General features: G+C 37.5%; 1 protein-coding gene across 3 annotated transcripts in view; it reads left to right on the forward strand.

Moving 5' to 3' along the window:
• The window catches only part of SLC4A10 (solute carrier family 4 member 10), a gene marked incomplete at both ends in the record, with an annotated part of 144,247 nt that extends 132,818 nt beyond the window's left edge, over positions 1-11,429 (forward strand). For all 3 annotated transcript variants that reach the window (XM_084209233.1, XM_084209234.1, XM_084209232.1), the window contains 5 exons: positions 1,575-1,748; positions 2,372-2,494; positions 5,070-5,137; positions 6,794-6,910; positions 11,363-11,429. In XM_084209233.1, coding sequence (XP_084065359.1) covers positions 1,575-1,748; positions 2,372-2,494; positions 5,070-5,137; positions 6,794-6,910; positions 11,363-11,429 — 549 coding nt within the window. The remainder of the gene's footprint in view (positions 1-1,574; positions 1,749-2,371; positions 2,495-5,069; positions 5,138-6,793; positions 6,911-11,362) is intronic.
• Positions 11,430-11,693: the final 264 nt, after the last annotated feature.

The following is an 11,693-nucleotide window of genomic DNA, read 5'->3' on the forward strand; positions in this document are numbered from 1 at the left end:
TTTAGGGCTAACTTGCCCTAAAACCAACATAAGTGAAATTTTGAAGGTCTTCCCTGTGCAAATAAACACAGGCAGGGAGGGGGAGCTGTTGCGAGCCACAGCGCTTCAGGGATGAAGGGTCAAGTCTAGTGGAAGGGCAGCATTCCTGCAGTGGCCTCAAGTAGGAGTAGCTGGCAGGAAGCAGGCATTCCAGCATTCAGGTTGGGGTTGTGCTGTGCTCTTTTTCTCCTGGCTGACTGCAGCACGAAGTGGCACAGTGTCAAATCCTTTAGCCCACGAGGCATGGACACACCTTCCGAGACAATTGAGAAAAAACAATCCCACAGTGGAAGCACAAGTTACACTGTGCAAAAGGTCAAATACAAAAAGAAAAGAAAATTTCTGATTGCTTTTTTCATTACATTTGGTTGCAAGTTACCTCCATTTATAGGCAAAACTGGGATTTTTTTTTTTTTGACTGGTGGCCTCTATTCAGAGACTCTTCTTTTGTAACGTTGCTTATCTCTTATCCTTTGGGTTGATATTCTCAGAAGTGTAGTTTGGCTTTTACTGAGGTTTAAATAATTTCAATTTAATACGGTTCAGCTGTTTCTCAGAACAGGGGTATGAGAAAGTACACTACACTATTGAGGACTGCTTTCAAGACATGCTGAAATCTGGCTATCTTTACTTGGAAAAGTGATAGCATCCCCCTCCTTATCTTCCTCCCCCATGCTGGGATAAGGAATAGAGATTTGATAAGATAGCTTTTGTGGGAGGATGTGCTTTTTGCTGTTTCTGTGAAAAAGGAATATACTCAAATCTGGCTAAATTATAAGCCTTTAAAAAAATGCAGTTTGCACATGCTCAATAAAAATTTCCAAAACTTGACATTGCTGAAGGCAGTGTGAATATAGCATGGCTCATCCATGCAGGGAGAATTGGTGCATCACCATAATCACTGTGCCATGACATAAATGTGCCAAAGGAGGCAGAGCTCAGTTGTTGGAAAAGGAGTCTAGGATGTATTAGGAAAGAAGTGTGATAGTACACATGCCCAACAGGATCAGCCAGCTTCCATTCAGCTGGAGTCACAATTGATTCAAGACCACTCTGGGGTCTGGCTTTGCCTCATGTTAAGAGGTCACAAATTCAAAGTTGCCACCTCTTTGTGTGTAACATCCAGTGTGGTAACAAAGAACAGAGAATTTCCTGCAGTATAGAATGTATAGAATGTAATTCAGCAGAGTTCAGTATCTCAGCACATCTGCAACACAACCTAGGGAGGCACATGTGTGTTCAAGTGGAAAGGCACTGCAGTGTGACTAACCAAGTAATTAAACTCTGCTTAAGTGACATGTTTCTCATTGGTCCTCTGTGGGTGAGGAGACAAGCCCTTTGCCACTGCTGGACTAGGCTGGATTAAAGGCTTATGGTTGTTACTGTTCTGTGCTGCTGAAATGATGTGGTTTTTGCCTTTAGAATAAGAAGCCAGATTCTTTGGATATTCTGGATCTTTTAGGCAGTGTGTGAATGCCAGTGTAGATGATCCTACACCTCATTTTGATCCAAATGTGTAAAATTTTCTCTTTCAGCTTTTTGACAGGATAAAGTTATTCTGGATGCCTGCAAAGCACCAGCCAGATTTTATTTATCTAAGGCATGTTCCTCTTAGAAAGGTCCATCTCTTCACTATAATTCAGCTGAGTTGTCTTGTACTTCTCTGGATTATAAAGGTTTCAAGAGCTGCCATTGTCTTTCCTATGATGGTATGATTTTTTTTATTTCTTCTAAAAATCCCTAATTATTTTCACTTGTGGATAATTATTATTGAAGAAAAATATACTTTTGGACAGTTAATTATAATGCTTTGATTCTGTGTTCAAGGAAAATTTATAATGTATTAAGTAGTGAAAAATTTGACATTTCACCTGTGCCTTGAATCCTATGTGTGGATATCCCAACTTATATTCTCTTAGGGAAAATTCTTCTCTTAAAGAAAAAATACTAAAATTTATTTGACATTTTTTATTTAAGGAATATTACTAAATCCTGTTACAAAAAGAACATTCACTTGTTAAGGAAGACTGCTTACTGAACTGAGGAGCCTAACAGTTCTGTGTCTTGGGAGAAATAACGGTGGTCTGCTGCTTAAGTGATTTCTCTGATGATTTCACTCATAGAAAATAGGAGATATTTGCTGACTGCAGTGATGGCTAAATGCTTCAAACCATACTTTGTTTGAACAAAGGAATAGCAGCTGTTAGCTCACTCAAACTAAAGGATAAAGTTCTAGCTACAAACTGGTCACTTTTGAAAGAATTCCTCTACAAATGCATTTGTCTGTTTTACTTGCCTAATTTCCTAATTCTTTGAATGAATATCTTTTCAGGTCCTAGCTTTGGTATTTGTCCGAAAACTCATGGATTTCTTTTTCACCAAGCGGGAGCTCAGTTGGTTAGATGATTTGATGCCTGAGAGCAAGAAAAAGAAACTGGAAGATGCTGAGAAAGAGGTGGGTCATGGTTTCAGGTTTCTTTGTGTGTAGCAATTTATCAATTTCTCCTTCAGATATTTAGAGAAAATTCTGTAAGACACATTCCATGTAACAAGCAGACTTGTTGGCAGTATCTAAGTGTAACATTGTCATATTTTGCATAAGTGCTTTTGAGGTTAAAAACCTGATAGGCTTAGGTGGGGATGTAGATTCTTAGGCTGCTGTACTGTCATATAAAATATTATCCACAGTACTTCTGGGGATTGCTTCTGAGAACCACTCAGATGGTGTGCAGAGATGAACCTATGCTTGTAGGAAAGATCCCAGATGCTGCACTGGGCTGGGTCTCATCCCTGCAGGAGATGCTGAGGAAAGCAGTGCAGATTTTAAGGCCTGTGGATGTTCCAGCTGCCTCTGAGCCTTACACAGGGCACAAGGCATCACTCTGTGCCCTTTCTCAGCAATGTCATGGCCCTGTGCAGTGTCCCACTCTGGGCCAGAGCTGTCCTTGTGCTACTGCAGAAACAATTCACTTTGTAATGAAAAGGGCAGGGCCCTGCTAACCCCGTTAACCAAACGCTCAGACTCGCATCCTGTGCCATTAGCACCCAGGTGGCTGTTTCAGATCTGGACTCCTCATCTATTTCAAAGAGTATGCTTTTCAGACCATTCCTTATCAACATGAAAATTATCCTTAAGAATGCCCTGAGACGTGATCCAAGACCAGTGAAATGTGTGTGTTAAGGATTGCCATTAGTAGCTTTATTTGCAGAAATAGGACATGAGCTAATAATTTGAATGGGTAACTACACAAACTAGATTATATTTTGGGGAAAAGATTTTACCTATAAGAAAAAATCCAGAAGATTATTTACTATTTAGTATGTGCCCGTAAAACTACCAGGCTGAGATTAAAATATGTGAGTCATTGTTTCCTCCCTTGAATCAAAGCAGACCAGAGAGATGTTTCATCATGGTGTCTTGTCATCACAATTCAGAGTAACCAGAAGTAACCAAGGTAGCTCTCTTCATGTAGGTCTGGTTATTGGAAAGAATTCCTTGTTATTCTTATGTTTTGGTTATATGTCACTTTCCTTCCCTTGCTTGATAGGATGGCATCAGAAAACAAAACTGGGAAAATCTACTGGTGTTACTTTATTTCATTCACTGTCTATTTTGAGAGGTTATTTTTACATATTTTGGCATTTCTAAATATTTAGAGCTATTATTAAAACTGTTCAACTGTCAAAAACTTATGAAGCTGTGAAGCCTGGAAATGACAAAATTAACTAGTAATAAAAAACTTCTGACATGTAGCCTAAGGAATTAATTGGAGAGTTGCTATCACACAGCTTTTAAAAATAGAAGTATTCTACCCACAAGAATATTCAGAAATGTAGTTGACAGGATCTGAAACTTACTTGATTGGATCCTAATTTCATCACTTAAGTTGTTTTTATATTTTTAGGCCATGTTTTTTCCAGGGCTTTGTACATTTATAGTGGATATGATACGTGCCTTCTTCTCACAGTCCTCCTTTGGAAGCCACTTTGATGTTAATCAATTATGTCTTTCTGAGACAAGAATGAACAAGGAACTTTCACATTTGAAGAAAAAAAATGTTGTGGCTTTTGAAATAGTTATAATAATAAAGCATTGAAGAACCAAATTTCTGAACAGAGAGAACTTAAATTCTACTGTTCTGGAAAACTGCACTGGTGCTTGCTGCTAATACCCAAAATCAGTGCTTGTGATGCACGTGGGGCTTTGGTGATCTGCCAGAAAATTGTAAACTCTCTTTTTTAGCCAACCCATGCTCTCAACAGTGAAAACTGCTACAAAGAGAAACTGTTATGAAGGGAAGAAAGCTGTGGAGGTCTCTGGGCATCTGTGGGGCTCACATAGACACTGCAACAATTTAGAGCAGGATTTGATGCTCACCTTCCTGCCAAGACTTGGTGACCTCCTAGCTGTGCTTATCCCTACCAGGGGTGTGGACACTGGGAATCCTCTTCTGGAGGTTGTTTTCCTTTGTTCTTGCAGGCAGGACATGGTGCTTGAGAGCTGCTCTATTCTTCTCCCCCCCCACCCTGCTAAGGCAGATCTGCTAAATTTGTAATTACTTTACATGTGGTTTTTGGTAGATTTATCTCCTAACTCTCTTCAAGTGAAAACTAATTTTGGGTCACTTGTTTCATTGCCTTTCACTGAAAAATCAGTATTAAAATCAATATTGTCAGTATTAAAACTGTGTGGGCCAACTTAAATAATCTTCCCTAATTTTTGCATGGAAACATCAATCCATATATCCTGTTATTAGTGTTTAAAATTCATCAGACAGTTGTTCACTCACTGTTAATAATTCTTCTCTTTATTGTTACAAAACAATGCTCTATTTGGCATTGGAAAATAGCATTAAGTGAAGATACATCTTTTAAATGTCAACTATTTAAGTAAAAGCTGAAAAGTATCTCACTTTAAGAACTCCAAATAAATACTTAATATTAAAGAAAATGGAAAGATGATTAAAGTACACAAATTTCACTTTTCACAATTTCATATCCTGTCTCATGTCTAAATTCCTTTGTCCTAGGAAGAGCAAAGTATGTTAGCAATGGAAGAGGAAGGGACTGTTCAGTTACCACTAGAAGGACATTACAGGTAAAATATACCTTTCCTCTTTTAGGTGAGTTGCAATTAAATAAAGTAAACATGCCACAATATTTATTCATAGTGCTTACTGAATATCAGGAGAATGTTTGTTTGGTATGGATAGGGGAACCACTGAAGCATTAAACAAGGTCAGACCTTTTCTAGTCTTTCCACATGATCTCACATTCCCTAGGAAAAAGACACACTAGTGGGAAGCCTTCCATTGGACAGGGCTGCAGGATCAGACTGTTCACAATGAACTTTGGCTTCTGACATGCACAGTGAAAAGGAAGATGTAGAGCAGGTCAAACCCTTCACTGATGCAAGCAGGGATCCAGGAAAGATGTTGAAAACGCTGCAGAAAAACTAGGTTCTTACAGTAGTATGTTGTAAAACATTCTGATTAAATCCTGTTATGTAAGATAATGAGTGAATCAAGAGCTGTCCTGGTCGATAAAGCAGGGTTGACACAACTAAAAAAGCATGAACATTATAGATAGTAATAATGTTGCCAGGCCATAAGGAATGAATATAATTTAAAGTTTTCAGAAATAAATTCTTAATAAAAGATTTGAAATATCTGGTGACAGTAACCTCTGCATGAATGAGTTCTTAGGAACATCATCTTTGAGCAGCCTTCTCTCTAACATTTCAACACAAAGTTACTGTAATGTCTCCTAATGCAAATCAGGAGATTTGTAACTGTGTCTCTGAAAATTCCCAGCCTATTCCTTTTAACTCATCACACTACTAGTGGTCTGGTTCTTTTCTTGTTTTGTCCATACCTTCTTGTTGTAATTTATATTAGCAACATGTAGCTAAATTTATCTTGCAGCATGGTCTCTACAGATCTCCATTGTGTTGATGTTGGTAGAGTTGCCTGGGTAATCCCTGACTCTGTACTGAAAGGGTTGCTGTCCTGTAGCTAAAAACAAGAGTCAAGATATTGGTGAATTAAGTGGTTCCCCAAAACAAACAACAAGTTTACTGAGGGCTTACTGAATGCCAAGTAACCATGAAGTCAGGAATAATGTACAGGCAGCTCCTTAAAACACTTAGGGCTTTATTATTCTTAAGTGTGTAAATGCGTGTTTGGAGCAGTCCAGGTAAAACAAAGACCATAATGGCTACAAAGTGCTACTTAATACTGCTGATTTGTTTAATTGTGGCATTTTTTATTAGCTCTAATAAATTAAATATTAAAAAATATTTAAGCATTCATAAATATTTTATTTTGTTAAGGCTTTTGATTGCTTTTAAAATAGCTTTAAAAGTAAGGTGGAGTTTCAGAGCATAAGTAGGACCTTTTGGGATCGTGTTTAATCCAGTGATGCCGCTATCATGCTGTGGGATCTTGGGCAATATTTAATTTCACACTTCTTTATTTTCCTCCTGTTTATTGGTTGGGAGTGACACAATACATTTTATTGATGTTACTGTGATTAATTGCTGTTGGAGGAAGAAAATACTTAAAAAGTGCTGAGATGTTCTAAGAGAGTATTTAAGTAATTGTTCAGGATTTCTGAAGTTTAACACGGTCCCTTAACTTACACTGCACTTAAATATTGTCATCACTATCAGTTTTCAAGGACTTTTATTGAGTTAATAAGTAACAAGACTGATTGCTGATTGTTTTATTGTGTATTTACTTTCATTCTTGTCTAGAGATGACCCATCTGTGATAAACATTTCTGATGAAATGGCAAAAACTGCTGTATGGAAGACATTGTTGATATCCTCAGAGAATGCAAAAGATAAGGAGTCAAGCTTTCCTTCTAAAAGGTCTTAATTTTTTTAAACCTCATTATACTTTATATATTGATGTCAAACCAATATTAGAATATTTTGCTAGGGATTAGAAAGATTTTTAGCATTTTGCAGTTTTATTTCTTATGTCCAGTCGTAATATTCTGAGCTCAAAACACAAATTCACTATTTATTTAAAAACATAAATCACAAATATTTGCATGGTACTTAGTTATGCTCCAGTGGAAAATGAAGCTGAGCATGCCTGATGCTTGTGTAATGAACCACCAGCCTCCACCTGGATATTGCATTTGTTCTGCTTGTTTTTGTTCTTTCCTCTTGAAAAAGAAGTGATCATCACTGCCCTGGAAATAGCTGTATGAAGAACCCAATACTCTGAATGCAATCTTAATAATGTTTGGAGTGAAAATAATTTTATGATTGCATCATTTATTTACATTTTTCTGCCAACTTCACTTGTACTCAAAACAGTTAAATAATTTTAGATTTTAGTCCAGTGAAATGAAGACACATTATTTTATCTGTGCTACAGAGTTACGACAGGAATAAGAAAATATTAAATTCAAGCACAGTGTGATTTTCTAAGAGAATTTTTTCCTCTGCTTCCATAAATTTAAAATGTAACTATTTTCTATTTAATTGTTTTGTGTCACACTTCTGTCATAAGCTCCCCTTCCTAATCACTCTAGAAGCTGATTCCCCAAAGGTAAGACCCCGACCCCAACCTTTTCCTTGATTGTGTCTTCCAATTCAAAATGGTGTCACCTTGGAACCCAAATGAGTTGACTTTGTGTAGTTTTTGGGGAGACAGGATGAGAAAAAATTTCAAATATGAATGTAAAATGTCTTCATTAAAGTCCCAAATATTAAAATTTGAAATTTAGTCTGTATTTAAAATAGTGTATTTCAATAGTGTAGTGTATCAAATGTCAAATTGAATTTATTCCTAGTCATCTTTTTTAAAACAGAGAATTATATTCTGGCCATTTCTAAATGTACTTTTCAAAAGCCCATGTTTGAAACAGCTAGCCATTGTTTCAGGGTGAACAGATGCAGTAAGAGAACGCCTGTACTGATAGTGTTTTTCAATTCTGTTACCCCAACATGGCATGCTGCCTTTCAGAGTTGTTCCTTTCCTTGTACTGCATAGACAAGACTGAGCAGTTGATGACCAGAGAACCTTCCTTTCAGACAGCCATGGAGCAGCCCACTAATGTGCTCATTTTGATGATATTTCACTGAGAGTCAAAGTAGCCTAGTTCTTGTTTGCCTTCCACCCTACACATGGACTGAAAAGGATCATGTCACTGAAATCAGTGTGGTGCTGGGGAGGAGGATCTGCTGGAGGGTTTTCTTATGTCAAGTGCCTCTGCTGCCCAGGCTCTGAAAGCCTGGAGAAAGAGAAGAACCTGATGTGGTACATTCACAGCCCCTGGGTACACAGGAGTTTTAATTTTCCTGGTGGATGTTGCTTTCTTTGGTGGTGCGACAGATGATGTAAGCATGACCCTCTGAACAAAGAGCACCCACACAGACTGTGGCTCAGATAAGAGATTTGCCCTTTAAACTGCCGTGAAATAGAAACTAATGAAATGGGAAATTTTCTAAAGATCTAATTTTCAATTTGTTCTTGTATCTTTGCTCCTGAAAACAAAGACTCAGGAGAAAAGATTTTTCTGGTTTTAGATATTAGTGTCCTATTATAAACAAACAGCCTTAAAGACTCTGAAATCCTGCATTTTCAGGTGCTCTAGCTTATCTCAGATTCTGAGAGAGGAGTAGATTCAACGAGCTTTGACCCTGAAAGACTTTTTCTGATAAGCAAAGCCATAAGCAACTTTAATCTTAAGTCATATTAGGGATAGAACAACAAAAATATTACAGAACATAATGCATGTATCATTAAATGAGGATATAATTCAATCCTAGGTAATTAGTGAGGGAAAAAAAACTTGGAATGGTAGCAGTAGTAAGGATAATTTTTGAAAATTATCAAGATCAGCAGAATTAGATTAACAGTTTCCTTAGTGAAGTGTACCTTATCATAGAGAGGGAAAAAAATCTCATTTTGAAATAAATTTTACTGATGCTTTGTGAAGTTCAACTACATAACATTTAGTATTCTCTTTCTGCTGTCAGTTCTGCTTCCTTATATCTCAAAATATTATTAAATGTGGATAATTACATTATGGTAGTATACTATGATTTTATGTTATGCCTATTATGCAAGGCATTGACCAATTAACAAGAAGTTACTCGTAGTGATTAAATGCTGAGTTGACTTGGTCAGTTATAAACTAAAAGAATCCACAAAAAGAGATTTTAGACAGGAAATGTTTATACAAATGACTTCCCAGTCTGATGCATGGATAACTTCTATCACAAGATGTGCCCTGGCCCTGATTCTGTGAAGTAGCATAGTGTGAGAGCTCTTACATCCCAGGCTCCTGAATTCTTTTACCTGTCTAAAGGGAGGACTTACAAAGGATTCAGTTAAGTTGCCTAGCCATAGAGGTTTACCTGAACTTCACAGTTTTCCAACCTTTGGTTTTTTATTATTTAAATTCCCAGGGACCTAAAGGTCAGCCTTTGAGCCTTTCTTGGTAGATGAGAACACCAAGGCACTTACCTGAAGCACAGCCCTCTTTGGTACATGTAAATAAACATTCCTCTGTCTTTGCTCATACTATTAAGCCCTTCAGAGGGCAATTTCAAAGCATATGCAGATCTGACCATGGACAGGAGACAGACTTAGCTGGTCTTTAAAGTACTGGAGAAAAAGGTATCTGTCACTTTGTAGATGATATAAGTGAGTTTCCTTTTTGACCTGAAGGTATGAAAATCCCACATCCCAGACCTTCCTGCTCAGGTGTGTTAGGCTGCTCCCTTGGTAGGGAGGAAGAGAGCTCCAACTCCTTTACAGATCCACCAGTGACATGTTTTACTGGAAAAAGACTGGACTTGTCCTTTTTTTTTCAAATTTCTCAAGGCATTAAAGCCCACATCTGCAGGAGCTGCTCAGAGATGTGAATCCTAAATAGAAGGAAGACTTTCCTGGTATCACAGAGGCACCTAAAACGTGGAAATATTGTAGACTGTAAGGCACACAACACCTCAGTGTTTGCTTTTACTAAGCACAGGTAACTCCCTGCCTGCTGTACTGCTGCACTTTCAATTCATCCCCCCCGGAATTTGTTTGCATACCCTTTGTGTGCAGAAAGTGTAACGTACCCAATTCTATCACTGTTCTACAGAAGGTGACAGATTTGGCAGTTGAAGTGGCAGAAGTTGGTTTTCTTTAGCTATTTCCATTAACACCTCTGGAAGCTGCCATAGGCATAGAAGTAAGCTTTGGCTGAACTGAATTGTATCCTTAAAGCAATTTTTATGTGAAGAAAAATGTCAAATGATTGTAGAATTGTGCATGAATCGCCTCAAGAATTTGAGAATTGATCTTGCTTTCTTTAAGCCTTGTGTAACTCAGCCTATTTCTCATTCATTCTAGTTAAGGAATTATTCCCATGAAACCTGGTAGGTTATGTGCTTGCTACAGGTTTGTTCTCAGAACCATCTGGTTTTCTTTAGATACCCTGCCACTCTTTGTTGAAGGCTTGATTTGCCTGTGTTGTGGAAGCCTCTTTGCATTTTCATGCTGTGATTGAGACTCATTGGAAGAACATGACTTTTTATTTATTTACGCTGTTGCAAATTAGGACACTCACACACACAAAAAACTCATCTGCTTTGCACGTATATTGCTTTCTGTAGGCAAATCAACATTGTTTTAACTGGGGAAAAAAAAAGCTGAATCCAAATTTGAACTCTGGTTTAATGTTCTGAATGACAGAGCTTGTGTCTGATCTTCCAGGCTTTTTTTTTAATAATTTATTTCCTTATAATGTATACATGAGGAAGAATGTATTACACTCCACATGGGGAGTATAGTCTCTCCCCATCCTCCCCAGACTTCTGCTCTCCCCAATCAAGACTGAAAGCCAAATATTTGTTGGATATTGGCTTGCACTGCTCTAGTTCAGAAACATTCCTTCTAAATGTACAGTTGAAAAAGAGAATACGTTTTAAAGACAAGAAATACTTACCGTGACCTCTTGTTTGTTCCATTTAAGAATGTCCTGGTATTGTCTGAGAACTGTACCATTACCATTATTTAGTAAATTAAGTTGTATTTGCCAAAAAAGTATTAATAAGTGACTATCTTTGCTTGCATGCTGGCTGTCTGTACATCTTAAGTTCTTTACCTACCTTGTCACTAAAATGCTGCCTGATACCTTCTACATCATTCAGCACAGAAATTTTCACCTGCTTTCCCAGTTTGTGCCATGAAGCATGAAAAAAAAAGTATCTGTGCAATGTTGGTTTTCAGGTAGATTCTATATATATATATAGTTGTGTGTGTGATAGTGCTACCTTAACTCTCTTTTTTTTGTTTCCCCTTTCATCTCCTAGTGCTGAAATCAGAAAAGAGAAGAAAGCTGACTCAGGGAAAGGTGTTGACCGGGAGACTTGTCTATGACTCGCTCTTCAAGTAATTTTTTTACAAACGAATTAAAGGAGTGCCACAACCACAAAATATAAATTATTTACCTTGTAACTTTTGTCTTTCATCTCAAACTAGCACAGGTAATGTAGTGCAATACTTGTCTCATTCCACCTTGTCTACCTTGTCTAGTATCAATGTAAATGTCTGCAGTAGCCAATGCAAAAAATCTTTGTGTTCGTTGCTGATCTTGGCCATTTATCAGTACTTGTATCAGAAATGTAAGGAGCAAATTTTCTT

The sequence above is a fragment of the Fringilla coelebs genome, assembly GCF_963513975.1.
Source record: "Fringilla coelebs genome assembly, chromosome: 7".
In the NCBI taxonomy this organism is placed as follows: domain Eukaryota; kingdom Metazoa; phylum Chordata; class Aves; order Passeriformes; family Fringillidae; genus Fringilla; species Fringilla coelebs.